Raw genomic sequence first — 26,252 nt, 5'->3', positions numbered from 1 at the left:
TGATGTTTCCTCTTCCCAGAGTGTTTTCCCCCCAGTTCTTCACATGATGGCTTTTTCTAATCATTTAGGTCTTGGTTCAAGTGTTACTCTCGGGCGGGTCTCCTGTTCACTCATTTTAACAGAGCAGCTTCACCACCCTGATCATTATCAGTACCATCCTTAGACCTGTGCTTTCAAGGGCCTTTTCCATGGCCACCTGGGATCCTGCACCAGCTAGGGCTGTAGTACCATATGGTGGGGAGGGCAGGGACTGAGCTGACACCAGGACCTGCATAGACCCCAGACCCATTTCAATACTTCAGGGCATTTTTGAAACTTCTGTTTCCCACACAGGATCAACCAGATGCCCCAAAGTACTCCCAGACTTGCGCTAATGAGGTTATCCAATGGCTCCATGTCCAGCCTTGGTTTCAGGAGGGCAGCCTGGCCAGCAGATCACTCCAGCTGACTGGCACAGTACTTTTGTCCTGGGATCATATGAAATGGGTTGCCAGAATGTTGCTGCCACTTTGATTTGGAATGAGTCAAATTTATATCCTGGGAATGACACTGCTCCTTCATAGCACTTACACGTTCTGAAAGTATACTGTTTATTAATTCATTTATTCATTTATTTTCTGAGTGCCACTCCTCCACTAGTAGAAGTAAGTAGTAAGCTATGTGAAAAGAGTGACCTTAGATATCTTGTTCACCACCAGACATTCAGTGCTAAAACAGTTCCTGGCACCGAAGGTATTCAATAAATATCTATTGAGCAGATAAATGAATGATTGCATGAAATAGTGTATTTAACTACAGACCTCTCTCCTCCTCTAGAATGTAAGCTCTCAAAAGACAAAGGATTTTGTCTTATTCACCTTGGTCTTCATACTGGCATAGTGCCTGCCATATGAGAAGGCATGAGGTCAATATCTTTGAATTCATACATAAATAAATAAATGAGTGAATGAATGACCATATAATATCTAGACTTGAGGTTCTTCACCTTGTCTTCACAATTCTAACGTGTAAATGAGGTTAAGAACCTCTCGTTCTCAAAAGCTGTTAAGAAACTTTTAAAACTGCAGTGCTCAGGACCAGTTAAATCAGAATCCCTGAGGATACATCCCAGGCATGAGTATATTTTAAACTCTCCAGGAAATTTCAGTGTTCAACCACAGTTAAGAATAGGGTGACCAGCCATCCAGGTTTGTGCAGGACTGAGGGGTCTTCCAGGATTCAGAAATTTCAGTACTAACACTGTGACTATACCAGGCAAACTAGAATGGTTGGTTACCCTAGTTGAGAACCACTGATTCAAACTGTCGCCCAGCACCAATCTTGAGTGATATATTTTTGAAAAGTCAAGACTCATCAGTTTCATGCTTTTATTTGACACTTACCTAATTACATTCAGGCAGTTCACGTTGACCTCAGTGACTGCTTTCTGCTATGTGTTCTTGTTCAGATTTGTGTGGCTACTATTGACTTGGGTGACATACAAATTTATGGCATACAAATGGCAAAGGGAATGATTAAACCATTACAGCAGGTCAGCAAGGACCAATAGGGCAGCTAAGCTTCCTTAGCTGGAAGTTAGCATAAAGTGCTACCTTTCCAAATGCAGCTCCATTGAGCCTTCACTTTTCATTCTCCTTCAAAATGTTGACAGTACCTTCTGACACGTTCCTATTATCACTTATGTATGTCAGTTACCCTGGTATGAGCTTGCAATCCCTGCTGTTATCTGAGGAGACAAGAAATACTTTTCTTAATGGAAAAATCCCTATGTAAAAATATTGGGCTTCCCTGGTGGCGCAGTGGTTGGGAGTCCGCCTGCCGATGCAGGGGACACGGGTTCGTGCCCCGGTCTGGGAGGATCCCACGTGCCGCGGAGCGGTTGGGCCCGTGAGCCATGGCCGTTGAGCCTGCGCGTCCGGAGCCTGTGCTCCGCAATGGGAGAGGCCACAACAGTGAGAGGCCCACGTACAGCAAAAAAAAAAAAAAAAAAAAAAAATATTTACCATTCCAATTAGTTTAATTCCTAATTAATTTACTATAAATATGTGATTTATACTGAACCCATCAATATCTGGACACCAGAATAGAAATGCTCTTTGACCCTTTGACCTATGAAGGGAACATAGCACCGCAGCTCTCTAGGGCCTTGTTATTCAAAGGGTGGCCCTAGATCATCAGCCTCAGCATCGCCTGGGAGCTTGTTAGAAATACGGAGACTCAGGTCCCACCCCAGATGTACTGAATCAGAATCTTTGGAGGTGGGGCCCAAGAATCTGTGTTTTAAAAAGCTCTCCAGATTATTCTTATGCATGCTCAAATTTGAGAAGGGGTCATCTAGAGAACACTTCACTTACCTAATTCTTCACATCATTATCTCAAAGCCCAGAGAGAAGAGGTAAGGGTAAGCAGAGGAAAGAAACATGTGGCACAGTGGTCCGCAAACTCTGCTGCACATTGAAAACACCTGGAGATCTTAAAAACTATCTGCACCTGGCTTGCCACCCAAGGCACCTTGATACGATTGGTTTGAGGTGCAACCAGGGCACAGGGATATTTTAAAAGCTTCCCAGGTGATTCTGGTGTACAGCAGAGATTGGGAATCACTGATACAGCAGCCATATCCCCAGCTCCTTGCTTTGGGCTTCCACTGATGAAGAACCCAGAGGAATGGGCAGCATCAGCATTTTCTATCCCTCCTTCCTTCACAAACATCAGAATCAGCAGGGACAAAATGAAGGGGAAACTCACTGAGTCTGAATCTCACCTCTGGCATAATGAATGCTTATTCTGTTTACCCTCTGTTAGTAGCTGTTTGATCTTTAACCTCTCTGGACCTCAGTATCATCTGTCAAATGGAGACAGTAAGACCATTCCCAGGATTATTTGGGACATTACATATGATAACATGTGGATGTGCCTAATAGTTTGCCATTCGAAAGCATCTGATGCAGGAAAGAGTGTCATCTCTTTATCCTGGTCCCCTGGTGGTGGGACATCCAGCAGCATGAAGTCTGGCAAATATTTAGGGATGTCTCTTGCTCAGTACACCAAGGATATTGATGAATTGAAATAACCCTGTTCACGTGTGAGTTCATTTATATAATCCCATTTCAGTCTCACATCTCAGCTGGGTAAACAGGATAACTTTTATTGTCCCCATTTTACAGATGATAAAACAGTGGCTTAGAGAGGTCCAGTGCCACAGCAGTGAAATGGCAGACTCAGATCCTCTGACTGTAGCCCATTTTTCTCTTCATTCTCAATCTCACATCCTGCTGCTTGGCAGGTTGCATTTATGGACAGGATACATTGATTTAGACCAGCTCTGTCCCAGTAAACCATCTCTGTGATGATGGAACTGTTCTGTACTTGCACTGTCCAATTCAAAGGCCACCAGCCAGTGTGACTATTGAACACTTGAAATGTGGCTACTATGAGTGAGGAATTAAAGTTTTAATTTAATTTTAATTAGTTTAGATTTAAATAGCCACGTGTAGACAGTGCAGATCTAGCGACAGAGTCTGGAGAATAATGGGAAACTGAAAAATTGTTCAGTGGTTTCTACTCACAAATCAAAGTAAACCTCAGCCACTTGTTTGCCTCTCCCTTAAAAGATCTTCTTAACTCTTTTTCAATAGAGTGTTAAAGCTGGCTCACTTTCTTGACAAGGGCACCATCACCATGCAATATATAACTCAAATGATGCCTTGAAACCAGTGATTGGCCAGCAGAAACAAAATGTGTGTAGAGCAGGCTTCTCAAACTTCAACATGTACAGGAATCACCTGGGATCTTGTTGAAATACAGATTCTGATTTAGTAGGTCTGGGGTGGGGCCTGGGATTCTGCCTTTCTAATAAGTGCCCAGGTGATGCTGCTGCTGCTGCTGCCCTGTGAACCACACCTTGACTAGCAAAGCTATAGAGCAGCAGTCGGGTTAACATTGTCTCCCTTCACTCCTGGGGGCGTTTGGCAATGTCTGGAGATATTTTTGGTTGTCATGGCTTCGTGGGGGAGGTGCTGTTGGCATCTACTGGGTCCTGAGATGCTGCTAAATATTCTGCAATATATAGGACATGATAATTATCCTGCTCAAAATGGCAATAGGGCCAAGTATGAGAACCCCTGCTGTACAGCCAAGTCTGCTCTCCAGGAAGAGGGGGTGGATGGGAGAGCGATGGAGTGGGTCTTCTTGGTATAATAACTGAGTGCTGTTTTCTCTCTCTCATCTCTCCTACTTATCTACACACAGGAGCCAATGCCTCGGCCCCAGACCAACTGAGCTTAGCTTTAGCCTGGAACAGAGTCGACATCGCCCGCAGCCAGATCTTTATTTATGGGCAACAGTGGCCGGTAGAGTATATGTCGTCACCCCTGAAAAAGCCCGCTTGCTTGGGCAAGGGTATTTGTTTAAGGAATCTCTGAGAGCAGCTCAGGAAACCGCTGCTTTTTCTTTAGGGTAGAAACGTTCCTTTGTAGCTGTCCTCATTCTCAGCTCCCTTTCTTATATTTAGGAAAACAGTGTCATCTGGTGGAAGATATGACAAAGCACAGCTCCAAATGTTCCATACATTTCCATCTGTCTGAGTGGCCTTTGATAGCAATGTTTAGCTGCAACTAATGCCATTTCTTTTATATGCCTGAAAAAATATATATAAGAAAATTGTGTTAATTAAGACTAAGGAAGGAGCAGAGTTAGCAGTTTGTGTCTGGTTGTTCCGGAGGTTTCTGCTGCCATGTGGTGGCACCTCATGCTGGTGTGGGGCTGGGTCGCACCTTAGGATACAGAATTAGCAGGCGTCCACGGGCTGGTGCCATCTGGTCCTGGAGGCTGAGCACAGGTCCTCCCTGAACCCAAGAACAATACAGAGGCAACCAAAGCTTTATATAACTGTTGGTTTGTTTCCGTCAACTGGCTCTACCAAAAATAAAAACTTGGAAAATTGGCCATTGGGTGGTGTATGCTTGTATGCCCAGGAGGCAGCCAACAGTCTGGGATTTGATTTCTGTGCCTGGAATCACTGCAGGACAACACCTTCATGTACAGGTCTTTTTTTAACCCATTCTCTGCCCCAGAGAGCTTCTGCCTAGGATTGAAACCCTGGCTTCATTTAGTGCAAATGAATTGCTAGTGTGGAGAGATTTGTCAGGGAATCTGGACACTGGGAAATTTTTGTGAAAGAAATTAAAGGAAACCCTAGTAAACAGACCAAATGACCTAAATAGTTACTGGGCCTCCGTGTAGAAATGGGCGAGGTGGAGACAAGGTAGTATCACTTAACCAAAAAAAAAGAGCAGCCTTCTTTCTGGTCTGTTTACTAGGATCCCTCCTCTCAGGTCAGCCAGGAGTCCAATTTAGAGCCTAAGGAAGATGACAATGAAGACAGTAAAGTACTCACTTTGGCACTTCACTGGTTTTGTAGAAGTTTGGTCAGAGAGTTGGAAGAGGGAAAGCCTTGTAAACCCTTGCACCTTCTCAGAATCTAGAACAAAAAAAGAGATTCAAGGAAGAAATAGCTTTTGGAACTAGAGATCCTTGTGTTCTGTTTGCAAAGACAAGCCCCCAAACACAGGAGAGAGTGTGACTGTCCCAAAAGTGGGGGTGGGAAACTCTTGCTAGCATGTTCTTTGGGGTGCTGAAGGTTTACCGGATGTCAAAGGCATCCACTTCTAAACTCTTCAGGAGAATGCCAGAGAACTACATCCTTAGACCCTGGGTCAGACTAACTCTGACTTGATTTGCAGGTGGGGTCTCTGGAGCAAGCCATGTTGGATGCCCTAGTTCTGGACAGAGTGGATTTTGTGAAATTACTCATAGAGAATGGAGTAAGCATGCACCGTTTTCTCACCATCTCCAGACTAGAGGAATTGTACAATACGGTAGGACCAAGCTAAGGCACATTTTATTTTCTCTACTTTGTTTGTTTGTTTGTTTTACCTTCTCCTGCCCCCCACATGTCTGTGAGTCCCTGCCCTCCCCTCCAAATGCATGGATCATTTTCCACAAATGCTCCCTTAGACCTGTATAGACAACAAACACCAAGTCACCAAGAATCCACTTGTTTTAACTGCTCAGTTGTCAGCATCTAAGAAGCAGAAAGTTACGTGATCACCAAAAGGTAATGTTCTCAGGTTCTTACACAAAAGCATACGGCTCTGGAAATTAGAACACACTTTATTCTGTAAGCCCAGAGGGTGTTTGAGGCAATCAGCAGAGGAGGATTGATTTAACTCCAAGCATCAAAGGAGGCTGATTAACTATCCTGCACCATCTTGTTATCCTCAGATCTATGAAGTTCATTCATTCCACTATAATAGGATAAAATGTAAAAACCTCTTGTTTGGAGTTACCCAGAAAGATTTTTTTTGTTTTGTTTTATAATGATTTGTTAATTCATTCACTAGGGATACCAAGAAGTAATCAAAAGAAAACCTACTGTTTATGAAGTTGTTGAGAGTATCCAGTGAGTTAAGTACATCAGCTCTGAGCTGATACTCCCTAAAATACAGTGAAGTTTAAAGAGTAGATATTGTTTTCCCCCATTTTACAGATGAGGAAACTGAGGCCAAGAAGAGAATTGTCTTATTCAAGATCACAGAATTTCTAAGTAAAGAAAGAAGCCAGTACTGAACCAAAGCTTCTTTCTCAGAGACTGTTTTTCCCCTCATTTGTCACAGTGCCTCTTTGTCCCACCACCCACAGCACTAATGAGATGGAGCTTGTTGACCTGTCCCCAGCCAGTGATAGGTATTAGCTGGTGCCACCCTGGCTCTGTAACATTCCCACTGCTGGAAGTAGAAAACAAGTTAGCAGAATGACCCCACGCTTCTGTTTTCTCTGAAGATTTTTCTTAGTTCCACATACTAAGACTTTCAGTAATAATAGGCCAGAATGGCAGAGTGGGAGACCCAGCCTCTATCCCCGCCCCCACAAAGATCAACAATTAGACAGCTATCCACAGACAAAGACAGCTCTAGGACAGCTCAGGAGTTCAATTAAGAAACTTCAGCAAAACAGTGGAACAAAAAATATCTGAAAATAACCACACAAAAAGGAGAGGAAGAACAGCTTTATTGTGTCTGTATCACCCTGTCCCCTGAGGCCAGCACAGCTCTGTGCCAAGAGGAAGCTCCTCAGCTAGAAATAGTTCCCCTCACTGGAAAAGAGAGAGCCCGTGAGCCTTTCAGGGCACTGCACAAAGGACACACTTCAGTTTCACCCTGCCCAGAGACCTGCAAAGCTGAGACATACTGTGATAGCTAGGAACACTATCAGCCAGGCTGAAGGCTGAGTAACTACGGTTCCCAGGGACCTGCTCTGCAGAGGACCCTGGCATTTTTCACCAGTGAAGAAACCAATAGCCAGCACAGCTGCCACAGACCCCTGCAGATTTCACTGGCTTTTGCTCTACAGATATTTGCATTCATAGACACCAGTCACGCAAGCCCCTCACCACTCCCTCTCCCCTCACCCCTGCTGGCACCTGGGGTCCACACCAGCAGCCAGCCCAGGCCTCTGTGGCTACACGATGGCAAGAACCCAGCCTAGACCCCCATGGCTGACCTCCACTGCTGTGCACACTCTGAAAGCTAGCACCTCTGGCTGTGCACCTGTACACTGCTGGCCTAACACACATCGCCACTGCTGTGGAAATGCAAGACCCTAGAACTGCAAGACCCTGTAGCTATATGAGTACATTCCATCAGCCAAGGCTGCATGTCGACCAATAGCAAGTAAGGAGATTGAATCAGGAATCAAAAACCTCCCAACAAAGAAAAGCCCAGGACCAGATGGCTTCACAGGTGAATTCTACCAAACATTTAAAGAATTAACTCCAATTCTTTTCCAATTCTTCAAAAAAAATTGAAGAGGAGGGAATGTTCCCAAACTTATTTTAGGAGGCCAGCATTACCATAATAGCAAAGCCAGATAAGGACACTGCAAGAAAAGAAAACTACAGGTCTATATTCCTGATGAATATAGATGCAAAAATTCTCAACAAAATACTAGCAAACCAAATGGAAGCACATTAAAAAGATGGTATACCATGATTAAGTGGGAGTCTTCCTAGATGCAAGGATGGTTCAACATATGCAAATTAATAAATGTGATACATCACATTAATAGAATGAAAGACAAAAATCATATGATCATCTCAGTGGATGCAGAAAATATATTTGACAAAATTCAACATCCTTTCATGGTAAAAACTCAACAAATTGAGTATAGAAGTAACACACCTCAATGTAATAAAGGCCATATATGACAAACCCATAGATAACATCATACTCAATGGTGAAAGATTGAAAGCTTTTCCTCTGAGATCAGGAACAAGAAAATTGTGCCCACTCTTACCACTCCCATTCAACATGGTACTGGAAGTCGTAGCTAGAGAAATTAGGCCAAAAAGAAAAGGAGAATAAGCAATAAAATTTTTTTATCCAAGTTGAAAAGGAAGAAAGAAAATTGTCTCTGTTTGCTGATAACAGCATCTTGTATACAGAAGATCCTAAAGACTCCACCAAAAAAACTATTAGAGCTAATAAATTCAGTAAGTTTCAGTATACAGAAGCAACATACAAAAATCAGTTGCATTTATGTATGCTAACAATGAACTATCTGAAAAAGAAATAAAAGAATTCCATTTACAACAGCACCAAAAACAATAAAATACTTAGGAATAAACTTAACCAAAGGAGTGAAAGATCTATATATCAAAAACTATGACATTGATAAAAGAAATTGAAAAAGGCACAAATAAATGGAAAGATATCTCATGTTCATGAATTGGAAGTGTTAATATTGTTAAAATGTTGATGCCACCCAAAACCATCTATAGATTCAATGCAATTCTGATGGCATTTTTCACAGAAATAGAAAAAAAATTCCTAAAATTTGCATGGAAACACCAAAGACCCTAAATAGCCAAAGAAATCATGAGAAAGAAGAACAAAGGTGGAGACATCACACTTCTTGATTTCAAACTATATCACAAAGATACAGTAATCGAAATAGTATGGTATCAGCATAAAAACAGACACATAGACCAATGGAACAGAATCGAGAGCCCAGCAATAAACTCATGTATATACAGTTAACTAACATTAGACAAGGGAACAAAATATAGGAAACAATATGGAGGTTCCTCCAAAACATTGGGGCCGAGGGGCGGGGGAAATGGGGAGATGTTGGCCAAAGGATACAAACTTTCAGTTATAAGATGAATATGTTTCAGGGATCTAATGTACAGCATTGTGACTGTAGTTAACAGTACTATATTGTATACTTGCAAGTTACTATGAGATCAGAGCTTTAATGTTCTCACCATAACAACAACAAAATGATTATTAAGTGAGGTGAAGGATATGTTAACTAACCTTATTGTGGTAGACATTTCACAATATATATGAGCATCAAATCATCACATTGTACACCTTAGACTTATACAATGTTACATGTCAATTTTATCTCAATAAAACTGGGGAAAAAATAATGGGTTTTCAGTAAAATAAATAAATGAAAACACAGAGTTGAATGACCTTCATATAAATCAGAGAATCAAGGGAGTAGAGTGATTTATTCCAATGACTGGAAAGAAGTAAGTAGGAAAGTTATAGATCAAGAAAGGCCAATAGATTTCATCACTCCAGTCAAGTCTAATCAACGTTCCCTAGAGTACTCTGTTGAAAAGGATTATGGAACAGTGAATGGCCTCAGTGATAAGAATAGCTAACATTTTCTAAGCACTATTTTAATAGTTTTATAAACATTTCATCATTTAATCCTCACAACAGCCCTACCAGATAAATGGTAGTAGTATCCTCATTTTATAGATAGTAAGACTGAGTCACGGTTAAGCAGCTTGCCCATGGTCACAGCTGGTAAGCAGCAGGGTCAGGTTTGGAGCCAGGCATTCTGACTCCAGAGTTTGCATGTTTAATCCCTACACAATACTGCATCCCTCAGTGGGAAAAGAGTTCTGATGAGTATGTCCTCCTGAAGGGGCCAGTAGTTGAGGCAGTACACAGGGATTGTCTTGAATACTTGAATGTGTTACAACAGTGCTTAAGGATTTGCCATCACTGTTCAAGATCTTCCAATACGGTCACCAGATTTAGCAAACAAAAATACAGAATTCCCAGTTAGGCTTGAATTTCAGATAAAGAACAAATAATTTTTAGTATGTCTCAAATATTGCACAAGGCATAGTTATACTCAAAATTATTCATTGTTATTGGTCAAAATGTACAAAATTCCAGATTTATTTATAAAATAAATGTCATGAGGATGTAATATACAGCACAGTGACTATAGTTAATAATATTGTATTGCATATTTGAAAGTTGCTAAGAGAGTAGATCTTTAAGGTCCTTATCACAAGGAAAAAATCTAGGAACTATGTATGGTGACAGATATTAAATAGACGTATTGTAATGATCATTTTGCCATATATACAAATATCGAAACACTATGTTGTACACCTGGAACTAATATATGTCAATTATACCTTAATTTAAAAACGATGAGGAAACATAAAAGCAAAAGCTGTAAATCAAAAGATTAAGAGATATAGTTACATTTAAAACTTTTAATTTGATACATAAAAAATACATGAATACTAAAAAGAAATACAAAATAGGCCATCAGGGCTTCCCTGGTGGCACAGTGGTTAAGAATCCGCCTGCCAATGCAGGGGACAGGGGTTTGATCCCTGGCCCAGGAAGATCCCACATGCTGCGGAGCAGCTAAGCCCATGCACCACAACTACTGAGACTGCGCTCTAGATCCCGCGTGCCACAAGTACTGAAGCCGGCGCGCCTAGAGCCCATGCTCTACAACAAGAGAAGCCGCGACAATGAGAAGCCCGTGCACCGCAACAAAGAGTAGCCCCCGCTCGCTGAAACTAGAGAAAGCCTGCACACAGCAACAAAGACCCAACACAGCCAAAAATTAAAACAGATTAAAAAAGCCATCAATATGACAAAAAAGTTCAACATTAAGAATTAATAACATGAATGAAAATTAAAACAAAAGAAGTTATTCATTGGCTGTCTGGAACTCAGATTTAACTGGGCATCCTGTGTTTCATCTGATATTCCTGTTCCTGAAAGACAAGAGAATGGCAAACTACTTCACTTTATTCTTACCTTAAGCAAAGGTAAGGATCTTTTGCACAATGGCAGAGTTGAACAGTTGTGATGAAGATTGTATGGCCCACAAAGTCTAAGATATTAACCATCTGGCTATTTACAGAAAAAGTCTGCCAAACCCTCCTTTAGCCAGTTTCTCATTCATTATGGGTAATAAACAAGTTGGATTGGCAGTGTGCCAAATTGTAGTTCTAATGCAGTAAACTGGCCCTTTTGTCTCCCCCTGCTGCACAACTAGCCTCTTGAATGATGTTTTGGCCCAGCTGTCAACAGAGTTGATGGCCTCCTTTGTAAAGTTTGAATCTAGAACCTCAAATGCTTTTTCTTGAGGAGCCACAATCCAAAAACCTGCCACTCTGTTTGTTTAGAAAAGACAGGTACAACTGAGCAACTAGAACAAGGTTCATATTAATGAACTTCCCCTCTGCCAGCCAGAACCCTTCCTTCCAGATCCTTGTTGCCTTGCCAGTGAGAGCCCCTGACTAGCAAAACCATTTGATTCTTCTTTATTGTTTTCAGAGACATGGGCCCTCAAACACATTGTACCACTTGGTCAGGGATGTCAAAAAGGTAAGAACCCTCTCGACTGCAGGTCGGAGGCCCTGTCTTGACTGCTTCCTGTGATTAGAAAGTGCCTGTTTTGCATGAGCTGCCAGAGTATTCCTATCCCTGCCAGACCCCCTCATTTCAGGACACAGTGTGCGTGTATGTCTTTTAACTTTGACATCTCTGCTTATGATGCAGCTGCGGTTTTATCGCCAGTCTCCATGGTTTTAGATGCTTTCATTGGACATAATGCTTTTGGGTAGTGGAACCCTAGGCTTTCCCCCCATGCCGTGTGGATTTATGCCATTACCTGTATTTCTCCATGTGCTCCTCACTATTTGGGGAACTTGTTTCCATGCTTTCCAACTGACCATGAAAGGTATATTTATTTACTAGCTCCTGATACAGTGTATCACTGCCACGTCTAGCATGACACAGAGCATATAGTAAGCGTAGCTCAAAAAGTCTCAGAGAAACAGAGACTACAACATATATATACATTCCATTCTGCTAACACTTTATTTTCTCCAATGTATTTTTTCACATTCATCATCAAATTTGATGGGGGAAAAAGCCAGTTGGTTTGGATCTAGTAGATGTATGCCCAATTTAAAAATGAGGAGGTTGAAACACAAGGAGGTGAGAACTGTATTGAGTGGTTAGTAAGGAGCTAGAATTAGAACTCACATCCTTTAATAATCATAATCATAAGTAATGGTACCTAGGATTCAGTGATGACCAGGTATGTGACACTAATCCTTCTATGTGTTGTAGCTCATTTCATCTTCACAACAAATATATGAAGTAGAGTTATTATTTTATTTTTTTTTACTATATAGTGTTATTCCCATTTAAAGATGAGAAAAATGAGGCAAAGCGAGGTTACATTTAATCTTAACCAAGTGCTTGTTCTGCCCCATACAACCTCTTTCCAAGGTAGCTTCAGTTCTGAACCCTTGGCAGGGTTCCCAGAAAGTGATGTTTTAACACTAAAGGGTAAAATAAACGGTGACACTTCCCCTACCACATACACATGTACACACGCACACACACACACAGATATACCCACCTACCAGTTGGTAGCAATTCTTTGCCAAAGTCCATAGGGCATACTCGGAGAAAGCTACAAAGTGAGGTAAAAAGTAGAGTGCCATTCCTTCATCTCATAGGAAGTCATAGGCTAGAACTACCCTTTAGGTGTCCTGTAGCCACTTACTAATGTTTCCTTCGAAAGGCCCTGGGGCTGATTATAATGTACCTATTAACCAGCTGGACCTTTGCTGATAATGAGTAAAGAGTACTAAAAACCCTCCTTCTGTAGGCCCTTGGGAACTTTACTCCCATCTCTGCACAACCTTACTGAAAAATTTCTCATCCGTGTGAGTGAGTGAAGCCTGTAGTTCTTTCAAAGCAAGGGAAATAGATGCTATGCCATCTGTATATTTTACCAAGATCACACCTTTCCATGGTCTGCCTCATTTCAAGCCATAAACATACCTGCCCTCAACAAACCCATTTCTCTTTTCCTCAAGTCTTCCTATTTTGTTGAATTAATCTTGGCATAAAATTGCCTGGAAACTAAACAGAAGTATCTCAGAAGATTAGATGTACACACCCAGCATGTATTCTTTGCCAAGGTACTTGTTGCTCATGTTCAAAACTCAAAATGTTTTGAGTTTTTCTAAAATAATAAGTAAAATATCCCCCTTATCTTAATCTAGTCTGTGTCACTGAAGGAATTATGAGGCTTTCTGAAGAGACAGCTGTGTGCCTTTGTCCCATAGTCCCAGCCACTGGGCAGGCCAAGCCTTCATAAAGTCACTCATCTACCTCCATCACCAAGTTTCTCAATGTCTTGCCTGATTTTCAAAGAGGTTTTTGCAGTTAGATGTTAATGAATATAAATGATTGAAATCCCTCCTAATAGGTTCTCTTTCTCGTAGGACTCTGCTTTGCATATCATTTTTCTTTTTTCTGAAGTTCCGTTAGCTGCCTCTTACATTTGCTTACATTTAGTGGAAGGCATGTAGAGTATTTTTAAGGTAGAGTTTTCTTTAACTTCTTAGCTAAAGGTATACCTCAAAAATAATATAGACTAACGAGACAGGACAGGATGGTAAGAATTTGGGAGGACTATCAGTTAGGAGCAGTTTTATTTTTCTTTCAAGTGTGATCCAAATACCAGAGCAAGAATATAGTTATACAAGGATTCATTTACTTACTAATTTAGTAACGGGAAAAAAATAACAAATCACTCAGGATAGTACTGAAATGGCTTAGGAAAAATTTATCCTTTTTCTTGAGAAAAGAGACTGCCAATGTGGTTGGGAGAAACAAAAGCCTATGTTTAGTTTCTTCCCTTGGGAAGAAATAGGGGCAGGAAATGCAGACTCCATTTATGTCTATGATAAAGGTGAGTGTCTGACTATTGGAGAGCAAGAAAGAATAACAGTGGTAGGCAAAGGAGCTGTTAAGTGTCTATGTTTTATGGATGAAAGTAGCTAAAAATGAGGTTTTTCTGTTTGTGTTTTTTTAAGAAGTGAATGAGAGAGAAATTAATATTGGTAAACATCTTCCTCAGATGGTTCCAGATGACTTCCATCAATTTATGCCAATAAGATATGCAAAATCTACAAAAACTAGGTTTAAAATGCTAAGAAAATCTTGGGCAGTTTAAACAGTTTTCAAAATTAAGGAACATAATAATTAGCATGTGCTTTGTGCTTTATGATTTTAAGACTTTATGTACATATTAATTGATTTAATCTATGACAAAAATTAATCAGTAAGTGATAAGCCCTAGTATGAAATGAATGCTGTTCAAAAATTAGAAACACAGTTCGGGACCTTAAACGTAGTGTTTGATAATATGTCTGTAAAATAAAATGTAAATAACTTATGAACCCAGAGAATGCATTTAGGAATTATCAGACCATCATTAAGTTAACCAGCATATCTCCAAGTCCAACTATCCTTTGAAACCAACAGAACTGAATGTGGAGAATTACTTCCAAGCTAGTTTCAAAATCTTAAATTATTTATATCAAGGGAGCAATCTAGGAGCAATGAGGTAGAATTAGTATCAATCAGAAATTTAAAATATCAGCCAACCCAGTTCCCTGAACCTTTCTCGTGCATAAATCCATTGGATGTACCAATGCTCTCATGTTAAACCAGAGTGGCCTGAGTCTGTCCGCTTTTCCATGAAATCTAACTTGCCATTTTAGTAGCTAACTGTCTGCTCAATTTGTGCCTCTGTATGTTTTAAATTAGTAGTTTTTCTTTCTTAAATGTACTAATACTTCAGATTGCCTCAATTATCCCTCCCCACCAAAGAAGGGTGATATTTGAGTATTATGTAAGAGTAGTGGTGAAATTATGATAACTTAAAATTCATTTATATGGGAATCAAGACCCAGAGCTTTGCCGAATTTTAAAGAAAAAGCATTTCGGACACACTTTGGGGAAAGAAAGGATATTTTCATAACTCCATCTGCTGAATTCATGCAAATTTGCAAAAGCATTCTTAATTTTTAAAAGTTTTGTTGCCCAGTCTACTTCCATGCCAAACACTGAGGGAATGTCCTCTTTTCCCATGAATTTTCACCAGGTTGGTCTTTTCCCCACTCTCCCTTGGTAAATCTGACAACCAGCTATCATTTTATACCTTGCATACATCAGAAGGAAACAGTATTCTTTGAAGCCTTGTTACGAGTTTCAAAGAAAAAAAAAGTTTCCTAAACAGCTGAAATCTGATAGTGATATCATGAGCTGACATCTGAAAAACAGAGTGCATTTAGAAGAGCAGATCTAATAAGTGAATTTAAGTTATTCTTTTAATTAAAAGACATCCTTAGGCATGGCATGGATTAAAATTTAGCCTCAGCGTAGTATCTCATGGCATGGATTAAAATTTAGCCTCAGCGTAGTATCTCATGGCATGAAAAAAAAGGAGACAATGTTTTCAAGTTGTAAAATTTACCTACCCATGGATCCAAGCCTCTCTATTTTACTCTGTGGATCAAATTATTTGAATCCTGTGGCTTGCTATATGTTGTTAAGGCATGAAATGGGAAATAAGTGTTCAGACTTTACCAGTTACCAAAGTAATTACCAAAAAAGGGGAACAGGGAATAACAGAAACAGCAGGCAGAATGAATATTACTCCAGTATATTGACTTCCTATTCGAAAAGGAGCCAAGCACAGGAAGACTCCTCCAGAGGTTTTTGGACATTACCTGTGGAATATGAGGAGGCATTTTTCTCTGCTTTTTTTTTAAAGGAGGTGGATGTTATGAGCACAAGCCCATCCCTGTCTAACCCTTTACCCTCCCTTTTCTCTAAGCCTCCATCTCTACTAACCAAATTCCAACAGATTATTAGAAACTGCGTCAACTCTGGAAGCTCTGGACAGGGGTCTTTGCCCAGTGACCTGGCAGCATAGAAAGAAGAGCAGCCTTCCAGGTAGTGATCAAACAACTGGACCTTTAGAAACAGGACCTTAGAAGTAACTATGTCCACATTGCCTGTTTTCAGAGCATGAATTGAAGTACAGAGAGAGAACCCTCATTGCCTTGTATTAGGTGACCATCGCCCCCTTGTAGTCAAACAGAAATCAGGCCAGTTCCTTTCAGGCCATCACTCAAAGCTCAGTAACCCAGAATGGTCACAGAATCTTTTCTCCTACTTCAGACCAGATCATACAAAAATCACTCCAAAATAATCAAGCTTTATATAAGAAATTTCTAGGAAGAGAAGATTCCAGCACCTTCTTTGGTAGTATGTAAGCCTATCAGCCCTTTATGAATTTGCATAAAATTTTGCAAAACAGTGTTGCCAGTGTTTGCAGAACATTTGCAAAAAGTGTTGCCCCTCTAAAATTTTTGTTTATTTTGAATTTTACTATTATCACTTTGCTGACAACCCACGCTTACAGAGACCTCAAAAGCATAAATATTGCCATTCAATATTGGTCTTCAGGCAATATTGGTTCTTGTTCTTAGAATTCAAACTGATGTTCACACATAGGTTTCTCAAAAGGAAATATACAGGTGTTAGGCTCACTATTACCCAGGTTTTAAATTTGGAAAATTGTTACAGGACTAAAAATAGGCACAAATTCATAGACCCACTATGATTGTTGTTCAGTAGCATCACAGTAAACCTTTTGGGGATTTTTCTGAAACCTGGTACTTGAGCATTACAGACCATAAAGGTCATGGAGTTCAGCCCCTTTTACTGGGAAGAAAACTGAGGCCTTGAGGGAAAGTGGATGATTTGTGAAGGATGGACAGAGTCCAGAGCAACTGACTCGCAGCCAGTGCTCTTTCCCCTGCCAGCTTCACAGTGCCAAGGAAAATAGCACAGATGGGGTGAGCCTCCTCTGGAGGTCATCCATGTAGGAGCCAAATGCACAGGAGATGAGGCTGACCCAGATGTGCCCAGAGAAGCTCTGGGGCTCTTCTACTCTTGAAATAATAGCCTCTCCTAACCGTCCCGTAAGAGCCAGACAGTACAGAAAGTACAGTCTTGTTAACCTGCCCAAAATAATGGAGAAAAAGTGTTGCACAGGTATTTTATTTTTAGATTCAGTTTAATGTTTATAGAAAGGACAATACATAAAAAGTTCCTGCCTTAAAATAAATCTTTCTCTAAGTTCCCTTTTAAAGAATTCTGACAATTGGTCTTTCTTGATAACCTGAGGATAGCTGGGGCTTTCCCACCCAGGAGTGACTCATAAACTGTAACTAGTTAGTTGTTACTGAGAACATAATACTGAAGAACCCCAAACTGAGACTTGATCCCAAGTACATTGATTAATTTCAGTGTTTTACTTATTCACATTTTTGACAAAAAAAAAAAAAAATCTTGAATGCCTACCATACACCAGGCATTGGGAATACAAAGATAAATAAAACAATTAAAAATATGAAGTTATAGGTTTGATGGCAGGATACAGTGGGCCACCTGTAATCCTGAATCCCTTTCAAGTGATTGCTGTTGACCATAGGAAAGCTGATACAGATAACTGAAAACCTACCTTCAGTTAATAAAACTACATAAGCTAATTTCCTAGTGATAACGATATCTTCATACACTATGAATTTCCCAATTCTGCTGTGTAATCCCACCTGAACTTTACTTGGTAGACCTCAGAATCACCTGGACAGCTCATAAAGTGCATAGAGTCTCATACTCGAAGCAGGATAGGGTCCAGACCTTTGCATTGTCACCAAGTTCCTCAGATGGAGCAGATGCCACAAAGTTGGAAAACCACCACTATTATGAGCCACTTCTGTGAAGTGGCAGGAATCTCACACAGCATCCTGGACGGATCCTCCATTAAAGACAAACCCCACAGTGGACAAAGCCCTCAGGCCTCTCCAAAATGTATCTAAGAATGCAGTGTGCCAGGCTTCCAACACGGTGTGGTACCCCTGCCATTCATGGTATAGAGCACACTTCTGCATCAGGGAACTAAACCAGACAGTGAGACTTGATCAGTTGTACCCCTTGGAACTCACTGTGAGCTCAGAATTTCCCACAAACAGAACTAATTCTTCCTTGGCCTAAAAAAACAAGGATTTTCCTCAGACCCTATAGAGCTCCCTTTTGAAGTAGAAATCAGTAATGAGCAGATAATAATAAAAACTCTTGTACAACATTAAACTTATACCGTAGCTCTAGGTCCTTAAGAAGCACTATTCTCTGAAAGAAAATATGAAAAACCTCTTTAATTCTGAGAAAATAAATATTCAGTTGATAAAACTTCTCTTATTTCACCCCTCTTTCTCTTTAAACACAGGGGATGTTCATAAAGGACTTTGTCATGACATCCATCCTGCTCTCCTTTAAAAAAGGTGCCAATTTTTAAAAAAAGTTTAATAGAAGTTTTGTGTAAAGGATATTTGAGCTCTCAGCATATTTCACCTGATGCAGTCCCTGGTAATCACAATCACCTTCTGGAAGGAGTCTTCATTTAGTGACTGTGAAGAAATAACTGATCAGCAAGAGGACAGTAACAGGCCTGGGTCAGAGGCAGAGCAGCGAGGGGGTCCAGGGGGAGTATCTGGGGAACATAGTTCCTAGTGGCTGGGAATGGTAGAATTTGCCATGTCTAGCCTTGTGTTTCTTTCTGCTACACTGGTGTTTTTTTCTCCCCAGCTGAAGACTTGAATAAATATTTTGATTTTCTGTTATTGCCGACGATTACTGCATCTTCTTATTTAACTTATGTCTTCTTTCCAAGCGAGAATATCCAGGTTTCGGTTGGATCTATTTTAAGGTGAATTGATTAACCAGAATAATAATACATTCATATGTTTCTTTTTTAATTATTATTATTATTTTACTCTAAAATAGTTACAGAACACATGGAATAGAATCCCTAGTAAACCACACTGTCTTTTGGATGTGTCTGTTTGTTCCGTTCTTCCCTGATAGGGGAACCTGCCCCCAGACTACAGAATCAGCCTGATAGACATCGGCCTGGTGATCGAGTACCTGATGGGAGGGGCTTATCGCTGCAACTACACGCGCAAGCGCTTCCGGACACTCTACCACAATCTCTTTGGCCCCAAGAGGGTGAGGCTGGCAGCAAATTCCATTTCCTGGACTCTGGGGAGGACTAGTGTGTGGTAGATTTGGAGTGTGGATGCTTTGTCATCTCCAAGGGGGAGATCAGATGACAAGGCAATTGCCCTGCCTCTTCTTCCCTCTGCCATCAAATCTGTTTAAACAAGAAAAAAGAAAAAAAGGAATATACTGGGTGTTACATTTCTTTCTTTTCCTCACTAGATCCAATTCAAACCAGAAACTGGCATTGAAAGTGAACCTTTTTTAGCTTTTCTGCATGCTATGAATTGCGATGACATGCTCAACTTCTAAATAAGTCATTTTGTATATTAAAAAAGTAATTTTTCTCACTTAAAAAGAGTGAACCTTAATGATCAGAGAATAGTAAGTCAAATCTTATTATCTACCTCATCAGTTTTCACGGTTTTTGGCCTTGGGATCTATTTATAAAAAATTATTGAGGACACCCCCAAAGCTTTTTATCTATATGAGTTCCATCTTGTTCTATAATTTGCTGAGTTGCCTTCTCTTGCGTCTTGGTCTGTGCCTGTTTTTCACATCCCCAGCGTCACCAGTGGTGCTACTGTGTGTGCTTACACTTTCCATGCCATTCAGTGCCTTTTGCCATCAGCACATGCCCCTCTGGTCCCACTCACCCTTGCTCTGCTGGACAGCAGCAAAGAGAGATAGCCAGCGTGAAGCATCTCAACATATAGTATTTCTGAATAATATCCCAAGTCTCCAGATAATAGAGGTCTTTCAGAGGTTTGGGAAACATCTCGTAGTTTGATTGAATGTCTCATTGTTCACTCAAGTGCTTGATGTCATGGAGAGGTCGGCCTAGCGGGATGGTTTTAGGATGATGGAAGAAATCTTGGCCCACAAAAGAGATTATAAACCTGCAGGCTCTACCCTTGGGCAATCTCATTATGCCTCTCCAGTTTCCTAATTTTCTGTAATTCACCAAAATCACTAAATCCCTAATTCTCTTAGAATTTCTATAAAGAGTTTCCCCTGTGGTGTTTTATTTAGTGAAATGAATAAATGCTTATGGTACAATAGATTTGTTCTATTACCTGTTTAAGATACATTAGGATTCTTTTCTTACCTCTATAAAGAAAGATCTAACTTTGTGCATAACATTTTTTTAACAGCCCAAAGCCTTGAAACTGCTGGGAATGGAGGTGAGTGTTTGCTCAAATTATTAGTGTCAATTGTTTATTCTCTTTATTACACATTTCAAAATATATATATATATAAGGTCATTCCAGTGGTAGGGCTTAGTACATGATTCTAAAATAAGGAGGTGAAAATTTTTCCAGTGTCGAGGGGGCAGGTCACAGTAGCTTTGAAAATTCTATCATGGGGTTATATTAGCATTGCAAACAAAAAAATAAATCCTATTTGAAATACTGACTTGAAAACCAAAAAAGCATATAAATTCCAGTAAGTGAAATCTATTCATGGGTGTTTACAAATGGCAACAGATCCAAAGACCAGAAATTCTTCACAAATGCATCTAATGAAGTATTCAGAAACTCAAGATAGATTATCTGTCTCCCATCTTCTGTTCATGTGGTTATTATCATATATCCAATGGCAAGTATAGGATGTCCTCATCCTTTCAGCGGAAAGGGTAGTGCTGTCCATCATGAGGTACAAATAACCCTACTTGTAGAGGAAAAGAATGGACAAAAGTTAAGAAAAAAAAAAGCCCATTAAAAAATACTGTTCTAAAATTAAAGTATAACACTGACATGTTCCCATAGGACTGTGCTTATACATTTATTATAACTTGTTTTAAAGTAGGCATTCAGGGGCTTGTGAGTTCTTTTAGAATAGAAGCTAGGAAAAGATAGTTTATTTTTTCTATATCTATCCCAGAGCTGGGCCAGTAGTAGACATACAAGAACTATTTACTGAGTTGAACGGATTCATTTCTAACTCCATCTCTATGTTTTTTCCCTAAAATTACAGGATGATGTTCCCTTGAGGCGAGGAAGAAAGACAACCAAGAAGCGTGAAGAAGAGGTGGACATTGACTTGGATGACCCTGAGATCAACCACTTCCCTTTCCCTTTTCATGAGCTGATGGTGTGGGCCGTCCTGATGAAGCGGCAGAAGATGGCCCTGTTCTTCTGGCAGCACGGAGAGGAGGCCATGGCCAAGGCCCTGGTGGCCTGTAAGCTCTGCAAAGCCATGGCCCACGAGGCTTCCGAGAACGACATGGTTGATGACATCTCCCAGGAGCTGAACCACAACTCCAGGTTGGACAGCCTAGCAAATGGCGTGGTCAGGGGAGGAGAAGTGAAGGTGGTCCCCAGATACAGGTTTTTTGAGCTATCCAATACTTCAAGGGGAGACAGAATCAACCCAATGGTGCACACAGAGGGCGGACACAAACAGTTAACATTTACAGTGCACAGTGCTGGATACAGAGGTACATACAGATACATAGATTTCATTTCATCCTCTCAACTGCCTCAAGAGGTAGGTCCCTTATGATGCATACTTTACACCTGAAGAAAATGAGACTCGGAGAATTTAAGTAACCTGTCCAAGATCACACACTTGTGGTTGACAAGGCCCAGCTCTGAACTGAGGTCTGTCACATTTAAGAAGACATACTGCACTCTGAGTTTTGGGTCTGCCTTCCACATCCATATGCCTTGAACTGGGGGCCTTGAGTGCAGGGATTGTGCTTCATTTGACTTACACCCCCAGTTCTAAACATGGTATCTGGCACACAGTAGATGCTTAATGGGTGTTGGCTGAATGAATGAATGAACAGACTAGACCCCGTAAGGAACAACTAGACCACTCAGCGACCACCCTTTGTGGCTTGGCCAGTGGGTCCCCACTTTCATCATCTAAGTCTCCAAGATGGCCAAAAGACAGTTCCTCACATTCTCTCATTCAGGGACTTTGGCCAGCTGGCCGTGGAGCTCCTGGACCAGTCCTACAAGCAGGATGAGCAGCTGGCCATGAAACTGCTGACGTATGAGCTGAAGAACTGGAGCAACGCCACATGCCTGCAGCTCGCTGTAGCTGCCAAGCACCGTGACTTCATCGCACACACATGCAGCCAGATGTTGCTCACGGACATGTGGATGGGCCGGCTCCGGATGCGCAAGAACTCAGGCCTCAAGGTCAATGAGTCCAGAAGGCCCTGTTGGCTATGAGGGCCAGAGGGCTGGTGGGAGCTTTCCAAGCCAAATCTGCAGTGGTAGTGGGCATTCTCTTAACTCGGGAGGGTGGTTCTAAGCCCCAACTATGCATCAGAATCTTCTGTATAATGGGTTGTTTTTTTGAATACAGAGACGAGGGCCTACCCCAAGTTCTGCTAAATCAGAGCCTCTAGAGATGGCATGCCTAGACAGTAATATTCTTAGAAGATCCAAAGGTGATGGTCACACACAGGTACCATAGGAGGTATCATTTGCTCTGTCACAAGCCATGCTGCACCAGGAGACACTTACTTAGGCAACCTTTCACCTCCATGCGAGCCTGAACGCCTTGGCCCCTCCTTGGCACCATAAAGAGACATTGGCTCTTATCTTTTTTTTTTTTTTGTGGTACGTGGGCCTCTCACTGTTGTGGCCTCTCTCGTTGCGGAGCACAGGCTCCGGAAGCGCAGACTCAGCGGCCATGGCTCACGGGCCCAACCGTTCCGCGGCATGTGGGATCCTCCCAGACCAGGGCTCGAACCAGTGTCCCCTGCATCGGCAGGCGGACGCTCAACCACTGCGCCACCAGGGAAGCCCTGGCTCTTATCTTTAGAAATTTTTTAAATGAAATAAAAATGAGATTTATATGTAAAGATGTTGCTAGATAATCCTGATCTATTCTTCATTGAAGGAAAACAAGTTGCAGACCAATATGTAGAGCCTGAGTCCATTTCTTTGGTTTTTTTAAAGCATGTACATGTATAGTTCTATTTGTATAACTTCATTTAAAAAAAAATAGAAAGGATACACAGTAAATTGTTTGTAGTGGTTATCCCTGGGGTTGAAAGTATAAGAAATAGGATAATAAGTGGCTTTTGATTTTTTGTTTCCTTCAGTGTTTTACAAGGAAAACATTAAACTGAGAGAATTTGTTAAAAGACCAAAATAATGGGAAGGGAAGATGGAAAGAATGTTTTAAAATGCTTTATCTGTTTAGAGTCTGTGGCTGTTACAACCGAAGCCAGCCAGGCTTATACTTACCTAGAACTACCTGCTCTAGGTAACTCTGAGGTCAGCCCAAAACAAAAGGGCCACCAGACCAGATCAATCTGCTGAGGCCACCCTGATTGAACCAGCAACCCTCCCCCACTCCACCCTTTCCGTGGGCTCTTGGCCCAGAATCATAGAAGGGTTCCATGAAGTGGGTCTTGGGCATTCCATCACTACACTGCAGACAATGCCAAGCCTGGCTCTCAGCTCTGAGGACAGGGTGTCATGTCCCCTGAAGACTGCCAGGCATGCCACCTGAGCGTTCCCAGGCCTGCCAGGCACCCTGAGTCAGGGTCACCACTCTCCCCTTTCCCTTAGCTGCTCTCAAGTCCCTGGGCACTCGAGCACAGACTGTCCCTGCCTCATTACTTGAGGATCATTTTTACTTATCCTTCATGGCCTCTTTTAGCCCCTCACCTTGGTATACTTTCTTCAGGGAGGGTTGTATTCAGAAGCCTTGTACATAGAACCATTTTAGGACTGAGGAAAGAGGTGAGAGAAGATTTAGGGAACACAAATCAGATGTCAGTATTATCATTCAGAAACTTGGTCCCTGGAAATAGAGAATGAAATTATTGCCCTCTCATGAGAAAAGCCAGTGAATTTAGTGTCATCACGTGGAGATTTAAGCATGTGGTTTATAATGAGAGAAATACAGTGCTGAGCCTCCTGGGGCATTTGTGCTGAGGGATTCTCATAGTGATACAGAGCCCACGTGTGTGTGTGTGTGTGTGTGTGTTTCTGTTGGATAGTAGCAAATGCTGGGGGATGCTCTAAAATGAATACCGTTTTCCTACATGGACTTTCTCAAGGTCAACTTAGGACAGTATTTTTTACAGAGATAACCAGATGACACATAATCAATTCCACTTGGCATATTAATAAATAAATGCCAGTGGACATAAGTATGAACTGATTTCACAAAGTGCCATCAAGTGACTAAATGGGAATCTGAATTTTTTCCCATTTTTGCCTCGGGTAGAATCTTTTTTCTCTGTTTCCCTTATACAAAGTAGGTGTTAATTGGATAAGATGTATTTGGGTAAGATGCTTTGTTTCTCCAAAATCAGACTGAGCTACTGTGAGTTAACAGTTCCCAGTCGTGTGGGCAGAAGTGACCCTCTTAGCATGGATGTTCTTAGTTATTCAGATATGCAGGTCCCCACTGTGGGCACACCCAACACTCATACACCCTCACGTCACACACAGACCCCACCCCCCAGGCTCTCTGATTCTAAGCAACCACCCTTATCTTAATCCTTTAAATGTGATTATTATTATTATCATTATTATTACTTTAGGTAGTTCTGGGAATTCTACTTCCTCCTTCAATTCTCAGCTTGGAGTTCAAGAACAAAGATGACATGCCCTATATGACTCAGGCCCAGGAAATTCACCTCCAAGAGAAGGAGCAAGAAGAACCAGAGAAGCCCACGAAGGAAAAAGACGAAGAGGACATGGAACTGACAGTAAGAAAAAACTATTCAGTTATTGTCAGAGGGGAGAACCCCTAATCCACCTCTCCCATGGATATGGCTTAAGATTTAATAACTCTTGAGGTCAGCCTCCCACCAGGTACTTTCATTTAAGTATTGAGACCAGGTTATTACAAAAGTGTCCTCTCAGGGACTTCCCTGGTGGTCCAGTGGTTAAGACTCTGTGCTTCCAATGCAGGGGGCACGGGTTTGATCCCTGGTCGGGGAACTAAGGTCCCACATGCCGCATGGTGCAGCCAAGAAAAAATAAGTGTCCTCTCTGTGCACAAATAACATAACTAAAGGGACTGATTCTAATCCTTCAGCCAGGTAAGTGGCACTCAGCAACCCATTGAAATTCAGAAGCAATACACCCTGAATTTTCCAAACAGGCGATACTTTATAAACAACAGGTGATGTGGCAGTCTTAGCACATGAAGAAGGAAAGGGAATCTGATTTGGGAGCAGCTGGCTCCACGGAGCTGGAGCCGTTGTGCTGATCAGAAGCTAAGCCTTTATCTGTCTTCGAGGTCAGGCTCACAAATACAGTACTAATTGAATTTTGGGGTTTGTATGGAAGGCTTTTATTAGCTCTTCCTGGTATAATTATAGAGCATGGATGGTTTGTTCTGTAGGGGGAATGGGGCAGCTGGGCATGGGACAGCTTCCTGCAACCCCTGCTGGAGCAGCATGACTACCACTGGATTGTATCCAAAGTCTAAAAACATCACATGCTATTAAAGGGACAAACAAGGCTTCAGAGCTTTGGAGACATAAGGCAACAGCTCCACTGGACTCCCTGGATACCCCCCACCCTCCCCACCACCCTGACCAATTACCGTGACGAGCCAGAAGAAGCTGTTAGGGGGAAAAAAAAATTGGTTTTGCTCAGGTGACAGAAGGCCTTGGCATTATTATCCTAAGTGGGACCACTCTGCAAATTGTTTTTCCTCCAGATAAACACTATTTCCTTCAGTAGGTCCTTCCTAAAGATCTGTTTGCAGGCACATTCCCAGCCCCAAGTACAACAGGGGCTATGCATCGGGCCACTCTTTGGATTGATTAATCATTCACTGCTTTTGACTCACTGAGTTCAAGTCCTATGTTTGCTTTCAGTTTCAGGATCCTTATATAAATTAGTGGAGGAGTCTGCTTTCCTCTATGACAGGATCAAATGACTGTCTTCCCTAAAGAACTTACCATAATTTTGGCCTCTGAACCCCTTCAAGGATAGGAAATGATATTTTGATCATTAGCAGAAACGTTGGTAGTAGTAATACCAAATCTTT

General features: G+C 41.4%; 1 protein-coding gene across 7 annotated transcripts in view; it reads left to right on the top strand.

Moving 5' to 3' along the window:
- TRPM3 (transient receptor potential cation channel subfamily M member 3) overlaps positions 1–26,252 on the top strand; it is a gene marked incomplete at both ends in the record, with an annotated part of 817,853 nt that overhangs the window by 713,896 nt on the left and 77,705 nt on the right. For 2 of the 7 annotated variants that reach the window (XM_079706365.1, XM_079706363.1), the window contains 9 exons: positions 4,252–4,352; positions 5,745–5,879; positions 11,670–11,720; positions 18,946–18,981; positions 19,140–19,280; positions 20,426–20,455; positions 21,249–21,538; positions 22,192–22,420; positions 24,790–24,957. In XM_079706365.1, coding sequence (XP_079562491.1) covers positions 4,252–4,352; positions 5,745–5,879; positions 11,670–11,720; positions 18,946–18,981; positions 19,140–19,280; positions 20,426–20,455; positions 21,249–21,538; positions 22,192–22,420; positions 24,790–24,957 — 1,181 coding nt within the window. The remainder of the gene's footprint in view (positions 1–4,251; positions 4,353–5,744; positions 5,880–11,669; positions 11,721–18,945; positions 18,982–19,139; positions 19,281–20,425; positions 20,456–21,248; positions 21,539–22,191; positions 22,421–24,789; positions 24,958–26,252) is intronic. The other 5 variants (XM_079706367.1, XM_079706364.1, XM_079706366.1 and 2 more) reach the window with 4 other exon arrangements.

The sequence above is a fragment of the Hyperoodon ampullatus genome (assembly GCF_949752795.1).
Source record: "Hyperoodon ampullatus genome assembly, chromosome: 6".
NCBI classification, from domain to species: Eukaryota; Metazoa; Chordata; class Mammalia; order Artiodactyla; family Ziphiidae; genus Hyperoodon; species Hyperoodon ampullatus.
This window is presented reverse-complemented; position numbering and strand designations above follow the sequence as displayed.